A 21,738-nucleotide genomic window follows, 5' to 3' on the forward strand; every position below is an offset into this window, starting at 1 on the left:
TTAATCGTGATTATCACATTTTATTCTTACGAGCTATTACAGATTAAAATTTACTGTAAAGATGAAATTAATGACCCACGTAATTAAAATTTTTAGGCATGATGACGTCATAAAAATTAAAATATTTTTATCTCATGCTAAAGAAAGTTGATTGACCTACACAATATATAAATGTAGGAGAAAAAGGAATACAGATAAGCGCGATGCGCTCCATTGAATGTGATGAGCAATAACGAAAGAGACAAAAATCCTATATTTTACATTCGTGTGGCCATACGATGACGTCACAATGTTTTTTTAGCCTTATTGATGCATGATCCGATATCTACAACTCATCAACTTCTAGATTTTGTAATAAAAATAAACGGTTAACGGTTTACTTTAGAAACTATGACTGTTTAAAAAAAGACATAATTTTGACGATTTTTTAAGCTTTTTCATAAAAAACGCGCACGAATTGTCTAATTCAACGTGTTCGTATGGCGTTATTTAAACTGGAAAAGGTCTAAATTGTTTTCAAAATCACTGGGAAAGGCTTGAAAAATATAATTCAAGAGAAAAAAATATGTTTTTAACGCTATGTGCGCACCGCGCGCATAAAAAATTGCGCGCCCGTGGGAATTTTTGACATGCTCAAAATGACAAGAAACGCGTAAAAAGTTGATTAGAAATTAATTTTGCGCATTTTGAAATTTTAAATGCGCGTGCGCGCGTAACTTCTTGTCAAACATGCCATTTTTAATCCGTAGAAAGTTTGCCCCTGATATGACTTAAATTTTGTCAAAGTGTCAATACTAAATGACTTTTGGTTTTTAATCTATGATCAATCATTGAAATTCATAAAATTGCGCATAAGTCACGTTGCGCAACTATGACGTCATTCAAAAATAGGAGGTGCACAACTTCACGTAAATGCCCATATGTTGTCAAAGTTATGAAATGTTATGTTTACACATTTTAGAGGAACACGACTCACAAAAAGGAAGGAAGGAAAGAAGAATAATACAGAAAAAAAATATTGATCTCATACAATTACAAGGAGTTATCCGCTTGGTATACCAAGCGGATAACTAAAAAGCAACAATTATAATAAAAACCAGACTACTGGCGGGGACCGAGGAAAATTTAAAGCTGAATTGTGCACAGGTTTCAACACAACAAAAAAACAAAAATGTCCTTCAGCTGCCACCAAATGGCACTCATTTATCTATCTTTAACACAAGGGGACAAGATTAACCAGCACAACCCCAGGTAACCCCCTACTCTTCTGGAAGATGAATTTTAAGTGCACAGGAATGAGAGGTCATGAACTTTTAGTTTTAAGTCTTTATCCAAGACAATTTGTTCTTCCCCCAGAACTAAGGCCAGGCCGGGAGAACTTGCTTAAAATTTGTTATTGCTACAGGTTGCGGTTCCTCTGCATTAACTGCTTGACTCAACTAAATAACATAATAAAATCAACAATCAATCAATTGACTGATCAATTAAATCAGTTATCAGGTATCCCAATAAAAAATATAAATAATCACATAATTATGGTTCATTGAAGTAGTAAAAATAATTTTTGCTTTAATTCATTTTCAATTGGAAGAATTTTTGAAGGGATATCAATTTTAAAATATAATTTTTGGAAAACCCATTGGTATCACAGAGTTGTTAATGATAATTCAAAGGCATATTAATGTCCAGCAACTTACTGATAAATTAATTGCAGTTGGTTTCTCTTCACTTTCTTTACCTTTACAATGATGAAAATACAAATTATATAAACCTTCTTCTGTCTCGTTACTTATTTTGACACGAAACTGGAAAAATAAAAAAGTTACATTTATAGTATTTATTTAATATTTGCGTAGTTTAAAAAACAGTTGCGCTGATTAACGCCATCTGCATAAGTATGGGCAATGTCCATACATGTTTTATCCATTGACCAGCATAATAATGTGAAGTAGCTTTGAACATACAATAAAGTGCTATAAGTAGATTAATGCATTTAAGGAAATAAGTTGTCATTTGTTAGGTTTATTGTACCCTTTTAACCTATTTTTGTTGTGGAATTTATACTACAAATAAAGAATGCATAAACATACATGATTTAGGAAATATAATGATATTATAAATTTTAAAAGCAAGTTAAAATTACTTATATAATTATAATATTTTATTTTGGTTCCAATGTCCTATTTTATTGAAGATTTGTTCATAATAGTTATATTTTTTTAAGTGTTACTGTTATATTTACTGAATTTTTAACATTTCTCTAAATTATTTGTATGCAAGTAGTATTTAAGTATGACATTTAACTTAACGTTTTAACTTTTTTGAATCTGTATGTGAATTTTAACTTTTATTAATCCTCTTGTAATTTGTTTGAATGTCTTTTGTATTGTTTTTAAGAGGGCTCTTCAAGTCAGCTGTACTGCTGTAGTACAGCTGTTGAATATATAAATAAATTGTTATTTGTGAGAATTAAATTGATTTATACCTCTGTTGAGTATGCATGTTTCCCTGCTGAGTTTAGTGGAACTGTTGGCAAGAGGTGCACTGGCCTTTCTTTATTGTCTTCTGAGTAACTGTGAATCTTAGTTTTATTAGAACCATCATCATTCAATGTATTGTTACCTTGCCCACCATCTTTAACGTCACTAGCTTTATGCAAATCTACAACAATACCATGAAAACAATACAAAACTATTATATTACTGACGACTGAGTTAAAAACATAATAGGCGACGGCCAATTACAATGTTGTCTTTATAATTGACATATAAAGTTATGAGTAAAATTTTAATGAAAACATTTTTGTAGTGTCCACTCAAGGAACATTGGCAAATAAATGAAGAAATTAGAAAACAAAACAATACAAACAAACAAATTATAATAAATTGTATCTTTCTAAATTATTATATTTTACAGGAAGAGAATGACCTACGATACGAGAAAGTTGTATAGTAAAGAAATGTTCATGAGCATGTGTTCATGAGCATAGCGGTCCAAGACACAATCAAAATGAAACTCACTCCTGTGGTCAATAGGGTACAAAAAAGTTTACCCTGCAAACATTTTAAGAAAAACCAAAGGATGACTCTTTATCTAATAAATTGGGAAAGAAGCATGTACTATGAATGGTGTACACACTACTATTAAGATAGAAGAAGTTATAGTAATTACCAGAGTCCGACCTCTTGCTTATGTTACCATGTGGCTTTTGAGTATCCGCCAAATCATCATTGAAAGTGATTTCAAGCTGCTTCAGGTCATGTGATGTCCTGTTTATTTGCAGACTATAATAAACAATTATTCAAAGATCAGTTAGCAATTTCATGCTTCATGGCTGGATTATAAACAGCACCAAAACAATACCTGAGAGTTTGATATGAGTATTGAGGCGATTTAACATGACCAAATAGAAAAGATGATAAAAGAATAAATGGACAGAAATAGAATAAAGATGAAAACTATTATGAAAATGAGATAAAGGATAAAGATGATAATGGGAATAAAGGATAAGTATGGAGATGTGGATGACGTGATAAGGATGGAGATGTGGATAACATGATAAGGATGGAGATGTGGATAACATGATAAGGATGGAGATGTAGATAACATGATAAGGATGGAGAAGTGGATAACATGATAAGGATGGAGATGTGGATAACATGATAAGGATGGAGATGTGGACAACATGATAAGGATGGAGATGTGGATAACATGATAAGGATGGAGATGTGGATAACATGATAAGGATGGAGATGTGGACAACATGATAAGGATGAAGATGTGGATAACATGATAAGGATGGAGATGTGGTTAACATGATAAGGATGGAGATGTGGATAATAAGGATGGAGATGTGGATGATAAGGATGGAGATGTGGATGATAAGGATGGAGATGTGAATAACATGATAAGGATGGAGACGTGGATAACATGATAAGGATGGAGATGTGGTTGACATGATAAGGATGGAGATGTGGTTAACATGATAAGGATGGAAATGTGGATAACATGATAAGGATGGAGATGTGGATAACATGATAAGGATGGAGATGTGGATAACATGATAAGGATGGAGATGTGGATAACATGATAAGGATGGAGATGTGGTTAACATGATAACGATGGAGATGTTGATAACATGATAAGGATGGAGATGTGGTTAACATGATACGGATGGAGATGTGGTTAACATGATAAGGATGGAGATGTGGATAACATGATAAGGATGGAGATGTGGATAACATGATAAGGATGGAGATGTGGTTAACATGATAAGGATGGAGATGTGGATAACATGATAAGGATGGAGATGTGGTTAACATGATAAGGATGGAGATGTGGTTAACATGATAAGGATGGAGATGTGGATAACATGATAAGGATGGAGATGTAGATAACATGATAAGGATGGAGATGTGGTTAACATGATAAGGATGGAGATGTGGATAACATGATAAGGATGGAGATGTGGATAACATGATAAGGATGGAGATGTGGATAACATGATAAGGATGGAGATGTGGATAACATGATAAGGATGGAGATGTGGATAACATGATAAGGATGGAGATGTGGATAACATGATAAGGATGGAGATGTGGATAACATGATAAGGATGGAGATGTGGTTAACATGATAACGATGGAGAATGTGGATAAATGGACAAGGATAAAAATGAAAATAAAGGATAGGGACGGAAATGGGGATAAAGGTTAAAATGAAAATGGGGATAAGTACTGTATATAAGGATGAAAATGGGGATAAAAGATAAGGATGAAAATGGGGATAAAAGATAAGGATAAAAATGGGAATAAAAGATAAGGATAAAAATAGGGATAAAAGATAAGGATGAAATGGGGATAAAAGGTTAAGGATAAATTTGGGATACATATTAAGGATATAAATGAGGATACTAGGATAAGGATGGAAATGAGGCTTAAAAGATGGATGGAAATGAGGCTAAAAGGATGGATGGAAATGAGGCTAAAAGGATGGATGGAAATGAGGCTAAAAGGATTGATGGAAATGAGAATAAGATAATGTAAATAAAGATAAATAGTAAAACGATAAGGATGATAATAGTGATAGGATATTAAGGATAGAATTATGGATAAAAGCTTATTAAAGGTATTTATATGGAATTACTATATTTAGTGTATGATTACCTCATGTTTTTAAAATTGAAATACAGGAATACTACGGATACAGAATCATTCTTGATACTTGAACGATTTAGAATGCAATTATCTTCATGCTCGTTGTCATCTTGCTGAAACAAAGAAAAACATACATACATATTATACAAATCAGATGTTAATATACAACCTTAATATCTCTAATTTTCTATTTTGATATTCCTATTTAGTATGACTTTTTCTCTTTATTTTATTGTTGATTTAACTGTTGGATCTGATCTTCTGCCATTTTATATCTTTAACTTACAACTCAAGCCAACTGGTGACAGTTCACAGCATTGCATTAACTTGTGACCAATTGTAAAATCTGCTTGTGAACCTTGAACAATTTTCCAAATTTAAAATAAATGCACACAATAAATCAACATGACATTTAAGTCCTAGATGGTTGCAGATTAAAAGCTCCCTGTTTAAAAAGTTAACATAAATTTTAAAATAGCAGATGATCATGTCTTTATAAAGTGATCTCAATTATTTATAAAGTGATCTCAAGAAAAAACACCAATTAATACTCTCTTCAAATAATGATTATCTTTACTATACACTACACAGTGCAATGAGTCTCTAAGGTAAAATCAAGTGATTCAGATGTACACACAGCACTATTGATGCTTTCTGCATGCTTCTCCATTAAATATTATAATATTCTTGGAACATAAATTTCTTAAGCACTAAATTAGTAAATGTACAATGAAGAGAAAATTGACTCTGAGAGATGCATCATGAAAAATGCACTTAATAAATATGACACGGCTTGACAACAAACAGAATGATAAATAAAAAAAGGATAAAACTAACTCTGTTTTTTTTTAACTGTTTTTGTTTTTTGTTTGCTGAGAAATTTTCTTAACATCATAATTTACATATGATATTGAATGGTTTAAATTATTGAAAATTATTTTGTTAATTTATGTTATTACAATAATAGGATATTGTTTAAGATTATTTTCAAAATAATGTTAGAAAATGTATTATTTTATAAATGACACGTTTAAAGAATGTATGCTGTTCTATGCAATTTGAAAAAAATGTTTTTAAATCAGTTGCCGATAACGGACTAAAAAGTTTATTATTATAGAAAATATGAGTTCAGGAAGCCTTCAAGTATTACATGATCAAGATCGTAAATTAGTTATGATTTTAAAACTGTATTGAAAAATAGGTTCTTTTCACCGGTTTCAGCTGGCAAGAAAATATCATTCAGCAAACCACTGTAAGGTACTTAAAAATATGTATTCTTTTGCTCAGCAGAAACAGGCCCATAGAACCACTATATTTTATATTTAAACCAGATTTTTATATTTAAAATTTCAAAAAGTTTCAAAGAAACATATCGACGTATCAACTCGCAAACACCTTACAGTGAGCTACGCCCACTGCTCGCGTATAAACAGCAACAAGTTTGAGGAGCTACTGTAGATCTGCCTACTGTTTGTGGATTTATTTTATCGCAGCAGAAACAGTTCCATTTAACACACTCTTGGTTAAAATAGCCTACATTTCCCTATTATTATACTACTTCAGCAATATAAAATCCATAAAGCTTGTGTCTATAGATTTAAGCAGAGCAAGGTAACTACACATTGTAAAAATAGATAATAATTGATTTCAAATTATGCAAATAATAAAACCAAAACAAAGTTTAGTCAAGGTTACAAGTAGGAAATAACAAAGCAGGATTTTTCATAGACTTTGTATTATCTGTTACCAAAGGGAACTGTTGCTATTTGGGTAGGGTATACAGTGTAATGCTAGTGTTCAATGAATTGATTTTGTTGTAGAATTTACCATAATCAAACAGCACCTCAATGCTCTAATCAAACTAATACTACTTTTTCAAATTAATATTTGAATAGGATTTTGCCCATACTCAAATTTACCAACTGGCTGAGCAACACAAAATAAATAAGATCTGCAGACTGCTAGTTTCAACAAGGTATCAATGGCCAACTATGTAATAAAATTATCACGATATTATGTTGCCAGGTTTCTTTCACACGCATAACCTGTGATGTGGATAAAATGTATTTAATCTTGTTTGTAGTATGGTTACAAGAATTTTTTGAGATACGAGCCTAGCAAATTCGCAAAATAGTGAGCAAGGATGTAACAAGCGGTGGAAGGGAAGTATATTTGAACCACAGGGAAAAAAGAGAAAAGATAAAAAATGGCACAATCTTGTCTTGTAATGACACCTTCTTAATTGCCGCCTATTCAAAAAGTTAAAGATTTTGCAAATAGGAGGCCTACTTTAAGTAGTGGCTGTGTGTGACCGTGGCTGTGTGAACTAGTACAGCGAGGTAACCCCCTACTCGTATTGAAAGAGGTAATACTGTAGGTTCTTTAAAGTGCACACATGCATTTTGTGTACAGTACACTGGAGGACCTTGATGATTTGTTCTACCACCAGAACCATGGGGCGAGTGAGGCTCGAACCCTTTCCGATATTATGGCTACAGTACATATTATGGTTCCACTGTTTTAATTAACCACTCGGTCACTCACTCACCTCTTTTAAGTAGAAATGCTTACTGTGTGACCTCAAGTTGACATTGAATTTTAGATGATAATAAAGATGGTTTGACTTCCGATCTAAAATGGATGATCAAGAACCTGCTACTGTACCTATCCAGATTGGGTGTTCTAACACATGCTGTAAGCTGAAGGTTAGCTCCCGATATGGATTACAAAATGCTGTATACTGTAGTATGTATTAACCAGCCTAATGTCATGACATACTGTACATGTGAAAATTAGATCAGATTGCATGAGTTCAAAATGATTAAATCTGTACTATATATTATAATCATATATTAAACAATTACTATATCAATAACAACATGATACAAGTATACTATTACAATATTGATGAGTCTACAACAGGTAGTCATAATGTGATTTAACCTTTACTATGACTTTTCCAGGAATCCTACACAACCTACAGTATTTTCAATCTTGTGTAAAGTTTAATGTATCGCATGCATCCACAAACCTTTTGTGTTAAATGGTTACTGTAATTACAGTATGAGTGAATGGGACCCATAAGCCATTTAAAGATGTTGTCCCCCAAAAACATTAAAAAGAAGATTGTTTTAAAAAAAAAACGACTTTGAATAGGCCATTTCGCAGTTTTAATAAAGTTAATCACTTTCACAGACAAAAGAAATTAAAAAGTAATGTTTTCACTTGTAAAAATTACAGTTTTTTTCAGGAAAATAATTTTTAGGTGACATTAAAATGTAACATTCAACAAATTTTTGCAAAGAACTATTTCCAAGAAAATTGGTTCTTCTAAAATACTGTATTAAATTTGTTCTTTTATTTGAGTTAGAACCAGCCTCTCTACAGTATCTATCAAGAATTCAACAATTTACACCAAGTAGAAGCATTTTTGGATGGTTACAGTACCTCACCATCATCATATGCCAAGCACAACATACACAAGTTACTATAAATAAAGTGTGCAAACAATAAATTAGTATTGAGTAAAAGAGACAGTGGATAGAATATTAATTAAAGCAATTAGATGCATTGTTATCACAAACTCTATCAAGTAAAACACTTGAACTTTGTTCTGTTTAGAGAGATGACATTTAGTCAACAATGACCAACTACAGTATAAAAAATAAACAAATGTACACAAAAATTGTATCAACAAACTTATTTCTCATACAGTACATAGTGGAAGGCTGGTGGAAGACCCCAATACAGACCCAAATCAATTCTATTCTTATTGTTACTAAAATCCATCCATCCACATAACATTCACTTCCAACCAAACACAGAAAAATCATGAAGAAACGCAAATTTTACTGTTGTTCATAACATTGACAAAATTATAATATAATAAAAGCGGTGGTTCACACCAACAAAATAAAAATACAGTATTAAGCATCACATTTTTCTGTCATAGAATATGATGTGGATTAGCATTTTAAACAGCTGTTAAACTGTTGCATCTACTGTACAGTAGAGTCCAATGGAAGGAATGCACATTGCAAGAAGCCAGGTTAAAAGAACATTTATACCATGATGCATTCAGTGATTTTGATACCAGAGAAAAATAAAAATCAGTGGTAATAGAACTCCCATTTTAAATGCTAAAAACAAAGTCATGAGTCTACTGTATTATTTTATATTTTTAAATGTGATGCTATAAAGAGTTCAAATTAAAAACCACATAGCGTACATGACACGTTTCTGAAGAGGCCTGGGGATTAATGGAAAGAGTAGGAAATTAGGTAAGAAGAGATGGAGACTGCTAGGATACTTTTGGTAATGACGGAAATGCATGAAATATTACAGTATCTATTCATACAAAGGCCAAATTTTAACAGGTTATAACTGTTTAACAATGGCAAATGTATTGAAATGAAGTTGTCTTCTGATCTACTACAGTTATAACATACGCTCTAATCCATTTCATGTGACCTTGTAAACCAACAAATTGTGGTAATAACTGTTATCCATAATCAATTACAATCCATACTGCTGCAGCCTTTGCCGATATTATCACAAGTCCATTGAGCAAAAGATCAATTGAATCATCAGCCATTTTAATAGTCAATAAAGGTATTTTGTTTAAAAATAATAACTGCAAGGACCTGTCCTGTGTATGGAAAATAGGGTGTGGATTTTTATTTATTTTGCCTTAAAATATGAATGAAAAAAAATATGGAAGAAAATGGCATGGGTGTGAAAATTATAACATCTACTTAGTACTTAAATATGGAATCTCGCGTTTTTATTGTATGTACAGTACAGTATGTCTATGGACAATTTGCTTGAAATGAAGTTGAATTGAATTGAATCGAAATCCAACCTTGTGACAATTGAAATTGGTTTCACAATATTAAAATAATAAGAATGATTTTTGTGGCAGAAAAACGTTCAGTTTATCACTAGTTTTGTGGAAATATAATAAGAATTATTGAAAAAGCATGAGTCTAAATCTTCTATTGACTATTCATTGAACTTGCTTCTTTAATGCTATTGATTTTCCTTTGCATAAATTTAAGTCTTAGAAAATACACTATAGTTTTGATCAAGGGTGTACAGTATTTTCTATAAACTTGCCATGTTGGTGGAACTACTGTGCATGGACCAATTAAGCATCTTTTGTGAGATTTTTAAGTGGAAATTTAATCAAATAAGTGATTATTAATCTAACGAAATTATTTTTAAATAGATAAAGATGTTATAATATTTAAACTTGATGTCGAAATGAAATAAAGACTAACTGTACTGTAGATTAAAAAGAACATAAAATGGCCACCATTTTATTGAAAAAATATGGTCACAGAATATTCAGATGAGAAATTCATAAATTCAGTGACGAATTATAACTTTCAGTAAAATACAAAATGCTTTTAAAAAATGTGAATGGTACTCGAAGGTATAAACCATTTCAATCAAGTAAAAGGTACAGTATTTACCATTCGCAGTGACTGAATAAAAGCATCTGTACTGTATCAGTGCAATAACTACATTTATTGCTTTATCAATATACCAAAAAGTGATTATATTTGAGTGTACATAAATTCTGATAAAATTAATATTGTTTGTCTTTGTAGAAATTGTACTTAACTGCCTACTAAAAGCATCTGTACAAATAACATTTAAAGGCATATATGTTGATTTTTCCAGATAAGCTTGACACGAAGTAGACAACAGTACAGTACATTGGTTTGCTATCAAAATACAGTCTTGAAAAGAAAACAATAACAAAGTTGACATATGGAATATTGGCAATAAGCTTTCATTTTAGATAGTACATTGGCCGACTACAGTGCATTCCACATGTGGCTATTGGATATGTTAACATTCTCTTTTCTCCTCTTTGAGAATTAGTAGGCCTACTAAAGCTTAAAATAAAAGGGCAATGATTGATAATGAAAGACTATTATTTATTAATGTATATCCACACAACAAATTTATTTTGAATTTACACCGGCCTTTAATTAATACAGAATCATCAGTTTACAAGTAAATAAAGTACTGTATATAATTTTGCAATCATATGTGAAACCAGTGTTTACAGTAATCCAAAAGATTTGTTCTACTGTACTGTAGCTACTGTAGCCTAGCCCAAAACCAAGATAAACTTTTTCTTGCTGGAAATGACAGCTGAGTATTGTGTACTCTACATAATTGAACAATTGATGAAATTGTATTGTGTGTTATTCCAGGTATTGCAATTTCGATAAAATTGTTTGTCTTTCCTCCATCGCTCTATAATTTTCATTACAGAACAGGAAGACAATTAAATATCTGTTCAAAAAGACAGGAACTTATAAGAAAGGAAATTATGAAGGCTATTCATTAAACTCTCTTCCTATTCTTATGAACAGACACCATTGGAGTCATTGCCAACCAGCCTGCTTCAACAGAAACGAAACAAATAATTTTTGTTGTGGCAAACATTTTGAATAATTGTGCAAGGGCGAGGGAACAAAGTAATTTTATTTACTGAAATCCACATCCTTTAACCAGTTTGGAATAGAATTTTCTATTTTGGGATGATTTACTGTACATTTTATTTCTTTTGCAATATCAGAATTTGCCATAATGCCTTTATCAACGCCTCGTACAGTATACTGTACAAACAACTAAAATCATTTTTAGTTTTGCAATAATATACAGTGTTTTCAAGAGGAAATAAAGTAATGTTGAACATGTCTCTATTCAATTATTTTAATGACAATTAGAAACACTGTGTAAAGTAAAAGTAAAATAAACCATACAAAATAATTAGCACAGTCTCAGTTTCATTATTTATAATATTGTTTAGAATTGAATTGCACAATTGGTTTGAAAAACAATTAATCAGAAATCTCTGGGACTATACTACTGTACTAACTAGGTCTCAGTAGTGTGCTACTTGATTCTAATTATGAGATAAACTTTCATAGTATCTATCTGATTAATTTCAATCAATCACTAAATCAGGTTTATAAAGATAAACTGTATAATAGATAAAACTATTATTAACTACTTTAGTATACAGTACTGTATATAATAATATACTGTTTGTATATAAATAATTAATAATTGTTAATGTTAGTATTATAAATGACCATCGAAATTGAAATTGTTATTCATCATCAGTAAAATGAGTATACTAACTATTAACTAAACTAACTCATCAAAATTATCTGTTCATACAGTGGCCTTGCATGGCATTAATGTAAAATACCCTCATAGTGTTGGTAGTACCATGGAGATATGGTAGTACTATACATGAGTGCCGCTATACATGGATAAACCGACAATAGCCTTTCTCACCGAAGAGAGGAATACTATATTCTATCCAACATACTGTACTGTACAGTACCATCATTGGTTTAATCAAGTGTATCCGTAAATATTACTAAACTAGTACATTACCTTACAGTATACATACTGTATACAATATTAAAATTAATATGATATACAAATATTATATGTAAATATTCAGTATACAGTATTGTACAAATAATATGTAAATATTACTTGTATTATTTAGTTTTCATCAGCAGCCACCTTGTTGATACACAAATATACTTTAACAGGGAACCAATATGTCATGTTTTAGGTTGAGTGTTGCAAAGGATTCAAATGCTTGCATCGAATACGTAAAAAATACTTGGTAAAGTAGAACTTGAGCACGCGCCATGACATGTACTGTAGTAGTACAGTAGAAAATGTTGTATTCTCCAATTATTTAAACAATAAACAAACAATTCAAACTTATACAATTTAAACATGTTTTTGCAATTTTATTTTAATGGCAAGCCTGTATCAGGTGTTAAAATAATTTTATTATTTATTCGATTTTAAATGAAAGTCCAGATGGTAGAATTATGTGACTGAAATATCAAAATTATGTTACAGTACATGAATTTAAAATTAAAAACTATATCATTATCTAAAAATGATTCAAAGACAGACTTATAAAATCAATTACAATATTATATTTGACGATTAGCTTTGTGAAAGCATGGCCTAGAGGGTGTAGAATTAATCAATATAATGTATTAAAATTGATCAACGTTACAAGAATACTGTAGTACAGTTGGCTGTTGAATTTATAATATATACTGTAGATGAGTCCAATAGTATAGTATCTTCTACATGATGAACTGAAATCAATTTTTGTTCAGTGAGTAATAATATGTAGTTAATTATCAATAATTTATAAATTCTCAGTATTCACTACTACTGTACAGTAGTCTCATGCTTGATGTCCTCTGAAAATCAGACGGCTGTAAATATGGGCTAACATAAAATACTAACTGTATGGTTATACTATACAGTAAAATTGTTTAATAAAAACATGATTTAACCCAAGTATTTTGTATGACATGAATATTAATATTATAATAATAAAAAAGAACTATGACAGTGTGTCTGACAGTCTAAAACATCCGTCGAAAAAGATTGTTATTTTGTTTGCAACAATAAGAAATTGTGCTTTCTAGTGGTGAATTTTATGAATGAAATAGATAAAACCTTCTAATTCCTTGATGATGATACAGATAGTAATTAGTGTAAAAAAGCACACAGAACTTTTATTTGACACAGCAGAGCTTATTAATATTAATGAAGTTTTGTGCATTAATAAAATTAATATAGAATCCAGTTGTGTTTCAAAATCTTACTCCGATATTAATTATAATATCTTAACCAACATCAGTTGTTAATAAAATATTAATGATAATAAATATCGAGCGAATATGAAATATAATAGACAAGCTGGGGTTTCAAAACCAGCTGGTACAGTACTATGTGCATATAATGCATAACATTTAAATTTAACTGTCTGTAAGAATAATAATTATTAATTTAATTAAAGATATTGATATAGTACAAACTAATTAATTTAATCATCCTCACTTTGTGCCATTTAATATAATTACTTTATACTGTCATGCATGGTAATGTTGCATATACTGTACTTTACAAGCCATTTGTACAGTCAAATTGTCTCAACGGCACTCCTTAAGTCTTGCAATTAAAATCAAGATTACAATCTCTATAATTGCTTAACTAAACTACTACACTCACTAGTACTAGAGTACTGTACCTTCTCTGTACACGTGACGTGAATGCAATAGAAAATCAAAGCATTATTCTCTATAAAATCTGATCGCATTCTCATAATGGAAAGTTGTTTATAGAATCACATTTCTATATTGGAACATGTCTATCACATACTGTATACTATGTCTATTACATAATACTGTACCATTACTAACTGTTAAAACACCTTTATAATTTTTTCATCTAGCACTATAAAAATAATTTGTAAAGTGCTATAATAAACTTGTATGGTGAAGCAAAATTGTAACCATTTAAACAAGAAAATTCCCATGGGGCCTGGATATGACATTTTGAGAAAATGAGGGGTTTACCAAAAGTATTGTGTCCAAATTTAGCCTACTGTACATTAGGGAGTGAGATTTTGTTACATACTACTGAACTATACTACTACTACTCTACTTGGTACTATACAGTGTACTATACTGTAGGCAAGTGTCTAATTTTCCCTTTGGTTACATACTACTGTACTATACTACTACTACACTACTTGGTACTATACAGTGTACTGTACTGTAGGCAAGTGTCTAATTTTCCCTTTGGTTACATACTACTGTACTATACTACTACTACTCCACTTGGTACTATACAGTGTACTATACTGTATGCAAGTGTCTAATTTTCCCTTTGGTTACATACTACTGTACTATACTACTACTACTCCACTTGGTACTATCATGGAGCTATAAAATTTTATAGCTCCATGGTACTATACAGTGTACTGTACTGCAGGCAAGTGTCTAATTTTTCCTTTCATAAATCACATTTTGGACACTGTTGTATTATTGTAGCAACCAGCAAGTTTGTGAATACAATCGCCATGCATATAGTTAGACAAACAAAAAATATGCTTGTAAAGTGCATCACCGCCCCCAGCTGATTTTTTTTTAATGACAAAAAAACAACTAAAATTATAATAATATCTGATAGATTTTTTAACATTCGATTATCGCAAGCATACAGGAACAATTTTATTGCAAGGTTTTATAAAACGTGATTGATTCAATTGTTGTTTTAAAGAGTTGGTGTACTGTACAGTAAAAATGGTACAGTAGCATAAATCAATGATGACCTATTAATATTAAAAGATAGTACATTAAGAAAAAAAAATATTAAAAAATAAAAACCACCTTCCTTCCCCTGATATTCAGAGGTTGACACTTTAACAATATTTGTTTGGTCTAATTAAGGCAACGTTATACTGTACTGTCTGTACACTACTTAGTGTTTCTGAAATTCAACAGGGTAGCATAGCAAACCTAAATTGTGGAACTTAATTATATCATGGAGTATTACTCCATGATTATATCATAATTTCTTAATTTAAAATGTCAATTCTAGTTATTTAATTCTGGGGTATTTTTTATTTAAAAAGTTTGTTACGAATACAGTATGCCAAAGGGTAAAATTAGGGGTGAAGATTGTAGAAAATGTTTTACATGCATATTAACTGTGTGCAGTGAGCCGGCAATTGTGTAATCACACCGGGAACATACAGCTTGCAATGAGTCACAAGGTAGAGTATCTTGAATTAGTCATGAGGAAAGAATAAAAAATACCACTCTTCTTCTACAATCAATGAACAATTACAGTATACTGTAGTTAGTGTAGTACAGTAGTAATACAGTACTGTAGTACAGTATCAGTAGTACAACAGTATGTATTGAAAGAATGTTTATATTAAATAAGAATGTATAGCATTATTAGTGGTCAGTGACCAGTACATGCATGTGAGGGTCCACACTAACTGTAGAGAAGCTTATTAATCTAGTAGATCTTGTGAAATTATCATTCCATATGATTTCAGTGTTAAAAAAGACTGAATTTACTGTATGTTTATTTCATTGTCATAAACATTTAAAATAAAATGGTACCGAGTGTAATAACAATTGCTAATTCTGTATTTTATTACAACTATTGAAACTGTGCAATAATACTCAAAAGGTCATTTGTAGTTGAAACCTGCAATCGATTGAGGAGGGTTAATTAATTTGTGTAAAAAACTGCTTCGAACTGGTCCTGTTTTTACTAGAAAAAATAACTGATTATGTAAAAAAAAAAAGATTATCAAGATTTTGATTCACTGCTCAACGGAAATAGGCCAAATATGATTTTCAAATAACTTGACCATGATTTGCCTTTATAAAGTTCACAAAGGTTATTTAAAAGTGACAAAATAATGGGTATTACACTGTCCGGACACAATGTATTTCAATCAAACATTTTGTAACTTCAAGAAGAGAATGAATGAATGATTAATGTTAACACTGAGGATAATAAACAATGTGAATTATTTATGGGTTAGCTAGTATTCAATTGACAGTAAGCGAAGAAAAGGATAATCTGTCAAAACTACAATCATTCTATCAGCCTAGGCTGACAATTATTGCGAAAAGTCAAGATAGTATAAAAAGAAATCAATTCTTAAAATTTCGTAATACTGTAGTCTTAAAGTTTTAAGAAAAAAAAATTGTAAAAATATTTGCTTACTGTACTGTCCAGGTTATTAAAAACAAACTAACAACATTAAATACATTTTATCTTTTTTCAATCTAATATAATTCGATCTCATTTGCCACGAAAGTAGCAAATGAGGTGCGTAGCGCATTTAATAACAAATGTTACATAATGTAAATTTTAAATAACTCCTTCATAAATACGGATCTTTTCCGACAACCTAATATTATTTTAAACTTTGATTGAAAAACACTTCGAACTAAATGACATTTGATCATATGTACGCCCGAAAATGTCTCCGATATGGTGCATGTGTGTGTACTGTGTTGTGGTCTGTTAACCTCAGATTATAGGCCTACAGTACCCTACAGTCGGGTGAATAACTCAATGTAATTTAGTATCCAATTGGTTGCAGTAATCGCTATGTCTTTAACACAAAATCAATAAAACACCAAATACGCCACACACTTTCGGCCATGTATACTGTACAAGACATTTCATGTTTATTTTATGCCTACCGTATGTGGTAATAGTATGAGTATGAAGTACCTGTAATAACAAGAACACCATGTTTCTCGTTTATTTCTAATTTATACTGCATACCTTACCATTAAATATATATAAAAAACCGTGAGAAAAAAGTTCCAATAATTAATACACTCCACTCTGCACAGGGGTGTAAATAAAAATATCACCCTCACACGTGCACACGGACCAAGGCGGTAATTAACTGAAATGGAAAATGGTGTATTTTTGGAGTGGTGACGTCAGCATTTACACGGGTAGCGAGATAGACGTTGTTCATGTTTCATTTGTAGGAGTGCAAATATATTAACTACTGTACCTACATACAGTAATCGCTATAACATCAGATTGATACAAATTACAGTTGGTTGTATAGTCTGATATGATACTCCAAAATGATTTACGTCATGAATAATGAGATCAATAACAGTGTCAATAGGTTTGCACAATTGAAACCAACTAGAAATGATATGTATTGATTGGTATTATTTAAAGTAATGTATGTCCAGTTAATATTATTATGAATTTCCGGTAACTTGTTTAATTTGAAAGTGGAAGAAGTTACAGTATCAGCTGACTGTAGTGTAATACAACACTTCCATCACATACAGTATTACTAATTAGAGCCTTGCTGACAGATCTCAAATCCTTTAATAATGTATTTAATGCCATTTCTGTTATATACAGGCCTGACTGGGGTTTACTGGTCACTGACCAAAGACCAGTGGGTACTATTGAACGCTGATGTACAGTACTTCATGATCTGTTGCCTCATTACAATCTACAGTATTTACAGTTTAGTATCAGAATAATTTAGAAATGTACCAGCCTTTCACCAAATAAAGTCAAAACATTACAGGCACATAAAATATCAGGTTGACATAGCTGCTTAGGGAGAAAAATGTGTATTTTATATATATTTGATAATAATTATTTTCAATTGATTTGCCATGCTTATGGCAAATCTAAAGGTATTCTATCAGAATGCAATTAATTGGTCAATTAAAAATAGCTCACACATACTATATGTCTTCACAGTAATCATTCATTCAACATGGATTCCTTTTTTTTGATTGGTTGGTGTACGGGTGTAACAATACATTGCGGTGTTCGTAAACTTGATTCCCGGATGATTTTTACCATCATCTTTTACTCAGCCATCGTCTTTAATTACTAGAGGTATGTGTTTTTTAAGGTTTTCAGTGATGGAGGCTTTTTAGCAAGCGCAAGTGGTCGTATCTCTTAACGCAGAGCAATTGCTTTCCACTGATGGAACTATAACCACAGCGCTGTTATTTGAAATCAATTAAACTTACCAATGAGCCTCTTCCTTCAGTACGTGATTTTACTAACGTAAAGCCAAATATATCTCCATTACTGTGAGCCGCTGGATCTACACCTAGATATGAAACGTTAATTTGAAGCTCTCCATTTTTAAAAAACCCAAAGGTTGTAACATCTATTTTAGCTCTATGATCCTCCTGAAAATAGAATATTTTGTTTGTATTAAAGACACCTTCCCTACAATTTGTGACGTTTTGTAAAAATAATACATATATATTACTTTAAAAACATTAAACCAGGTCATTCCTTGTCTTAAATGTACGTTTTATGGTAAATTATGATAACAAGTGAGGAACAATGCACTACCTAAGTAGCCCGCGGTGACTGACCTCTCGTGGACTGTCTTTAGGCCTACTGTAGCCTAGCTAGGCTTAGTTTTGTAGGCCTAACTGGTAAACATCGGTAACGTACGAACATCGTACGCTAGCTATATACCTAGCCTGACGTTGTATAGTTGCTGCATTAATTGTCTTTCTATTTTTGCCAGACTCCGTTGATAAAAATTGGGGAAAACCTGTTATTTTCGCTGAAAAGTTAGGAGTCTTCCATTTGTTTTGGCCTCACGATCCATCGAAAAGTGGGTGAATTACAGAAGAAAAACAAAAATATCAATCCACGTGCAATGCATTTTGGGATTTATAGCGGGCCGCTATAATTATTAGAATCGACTTATTTTTCACATTTTTAACCATTTAAAGACGAAAAAAGTTATCGCAATAGGACCATATAGTATTATTTTTACATTAAATATAGTTTGTAATCTTAAATTAGATCTAAAAAACGTAGGGAAGGTGTCTTTAATATTATTATTATTGTACAATTATTATATATTTTATTTCATTAGTAGTAGTAATAATAGTAACCAGGGAGGAAAAGGTATAGGCAGGGCCCTAAAGCCTGTTTGACACTAAACAAATTTATTCGTGCAAATTGAAAATGTTGACTATAACTGTTCACATGCATTTAAATTGTTACAATAACCAGGTTATGATTTATTACACATTTTCATACACGCAAATTATTCGGGAGAAAGCAAAATTGCACGCTATTTAATTACTATGATTGGTCAGTTTAATACTAGTCTAGAGCAATACATGCGCACGCAGTAAAAACTCAGGACATGATCTGAACAAAAACAGGCCTCTCTCTCATCAGTGTGTTTTTCTCCCAAGATTTCACAAGGAATGCCCCTGCTGAGAATTTCCAGAAAATTGTCTTCACATATCCAAACATGATTGGAGGTGTAAAAAGGGTATTAAGTATTTTAATCAATTTTTTGTTGTTGCAAAATGGGTACACTTAATTAGAACTAGGCTAGTAGTAATGCACTTGTAAATTGTATGACCCACTATACGACCCCCGGGAGAGGTGCGTCATTTGTCCGATGTGCGTCATACTTTTGAATACCATGACGCACCCATGCGTCAAAAAGGTGACTTACCTTTAGGTGACCATGACACACCCATTTTGACGCACTGTGACCATGTTGTTTATGATATGGTGGGTGGTAAAGTGACGGACATTGACACACCTTGTTCATTGATGTGACGTACCATCTAGGTTTTTTGACGCACCCCTGCGTCAGTAATTATTTGTAAATGACGCACCCATGACGCACCTTTCCCGGGGGTCGTATAGTGGGTCATACAATTGACAAGTGCATAAGGACAGGTCTAAGGAATATTTTATCTAGTCTAGGCTATAGATGCAAATAATAATTATTCACTAGGCCTAGACCTAGCTAGCTTTAAGCCAGTCCAGGTTTATATAATCATAAGCCCATAACCATGTACAATAGGCCTATCCAGCAGGGAGCCAACAACAACCCACTCAGTCAGCAGACAGTGAGTGGAGCTGACACTGTCACTGACTGGTGCTGAGGAGACACTCACTTCACTGGCTGGCATGCCATCGGACAACGGTACATTTGTAAAAATGTTAAACCTCCTACCTAATCTACTAATCTGAGTTCATAAAAATCTAAGCTAGACCAAGGTTGTAGACTAAGCCTTGAAATAAATAGGCACGGGCAACTAGGCCTAGGCTAGGCCTACTACTGCCTAAGGCCTTGGCCGGGTTAGGCTATACATAGCCGTCCGACCATGAAGCCGTCGACGACCGCTCCCATCCAGCCAGGATCATACCAAACGTTCCAAAACACAACTTATTATATTTATTACACACCCAATTTCTTTCGGTGATTGATGTATTTTTTATGGCACTAAATAATATATAATACTTACTGTTAATGATAGCTTGTGGTTCCTAGAATAACTACAAATAAATAAGGATATGAAGAAAATAGTACTGAAATGCATTTCCTTGGATATTCGCCGCCCCATCTTCCTTGTATGTTTTTTTTAACGGTTGTGTAAAAATTATTTCGCGTCGCGTACGCCTGTTGTGTACCTAAAAAACGGCTGCTATGATGTAGGTAGCCTACTAAATCGTTATTTAATAGAGGGCGTTAAGTGTTAATTATGCACAGAGAGCCATATATAAAGAGTTACGACATTGGATTATAGTCACGTGATATGCAGATCAATTTGTGTCAAACTTGTCTCCGTTATTGCATGTAAAGTGTAGGAGCAAGAAAATACTTTAAACTTTTTCTTATATTTAAACAAATGTAATTGCACATCTAACGGTGAAATATCGATGTGCACAGCGTACAGAAGTACTTGCGGCAAAGAATATTGCGCGCGCGTGCGCTAGTACATTATAAAGTTCGATTAATTGATTTTGGAACGAAACATCCCATAACTACGTCCTATTAATAACAATTATGTAATATTTTCAATTCATATTGCATGCTTTGATGACTAAATAAAATAATAAAGTGTCGTGGATATATTTGTTAATATATTGAATAGGGTATGAACAATATTAAAATAATAAAGGCAAATTATTACAAATGAAATGATGAACGAGTCTCTGAAAGTTTGTGTCAAAAACACACAGAGAGCCATATACTGTATAAAAAGAGGGGTGAATGTGTGTGTTTTTTGTATTGGTTCATGCTTTGATGTATCCTGACTTGCATGTAGGCCCTAGCATTTATTCTTTTGTTATTATAGACACAATATATATATGTTACCAAATTAATACCATTAATAAAATTAATTACTAAAATAAAAAC

General features: G+C 31.9%; 1 protein-coding gene across 2 annotated transcripts in view; it reads right to left on the minus strand.

Annotated features, from left to right (window-relative positions):
* Nucleotides 1-20,970, minus strand: part of LOC144836877 (protein GPR107-like) — a 30,116-nt gene extending 9,146 nt beyond the window's left edge. For both annotated transcript variants that reach the window (XR_013611402.1, XM_078691788.1), the window contains exons 1-6: nt 20,843-20,970; nt 18,572-18,736; nt 5,166-5,269; nt 3,172-3,284; nt 2,486-2,661; nt 1,698-1,805 (exon numbers count right to left, since the gene is read on the minus strand). Coding sequence is in view for 1 of the 2 variants with exons in the window: in XM_078691788.1 (XP_078547914.1) it covers nt 1,698-1,805; nt 2,486-2,661; nt 3,172-3,284; nt 5,166-5,269; nt 18,572-18,736; nt 20,843-20,941 (765 nt within the window). In the remaining variant the exon portion in view is untranslated. The remainder of the gene's footprint in view (nt 1-1,697; nt 1,806-2,485; nt 2,662-3,171; nt 3,285-5,165; nt 5,270-18,571; nt 18,737-20,842) is intronic.
* Between the last annotated feature and the right edge of the window lie 768 nt (nt 20,971-21,738).

This window comes from Antedon bifida, chromosome 3 (assembly GCF_963402885.1).
Source record: "Antedon bifida chromosome 3, ecAntBifi1.1, whole genome shotgun sequence".
Classification (NCBI taxonomy): Eukaryota; Metazoa; Echinodermata; class Crinoidea; order Comatulida; family Antedonidae; genus Antedon; species Antedon bifida.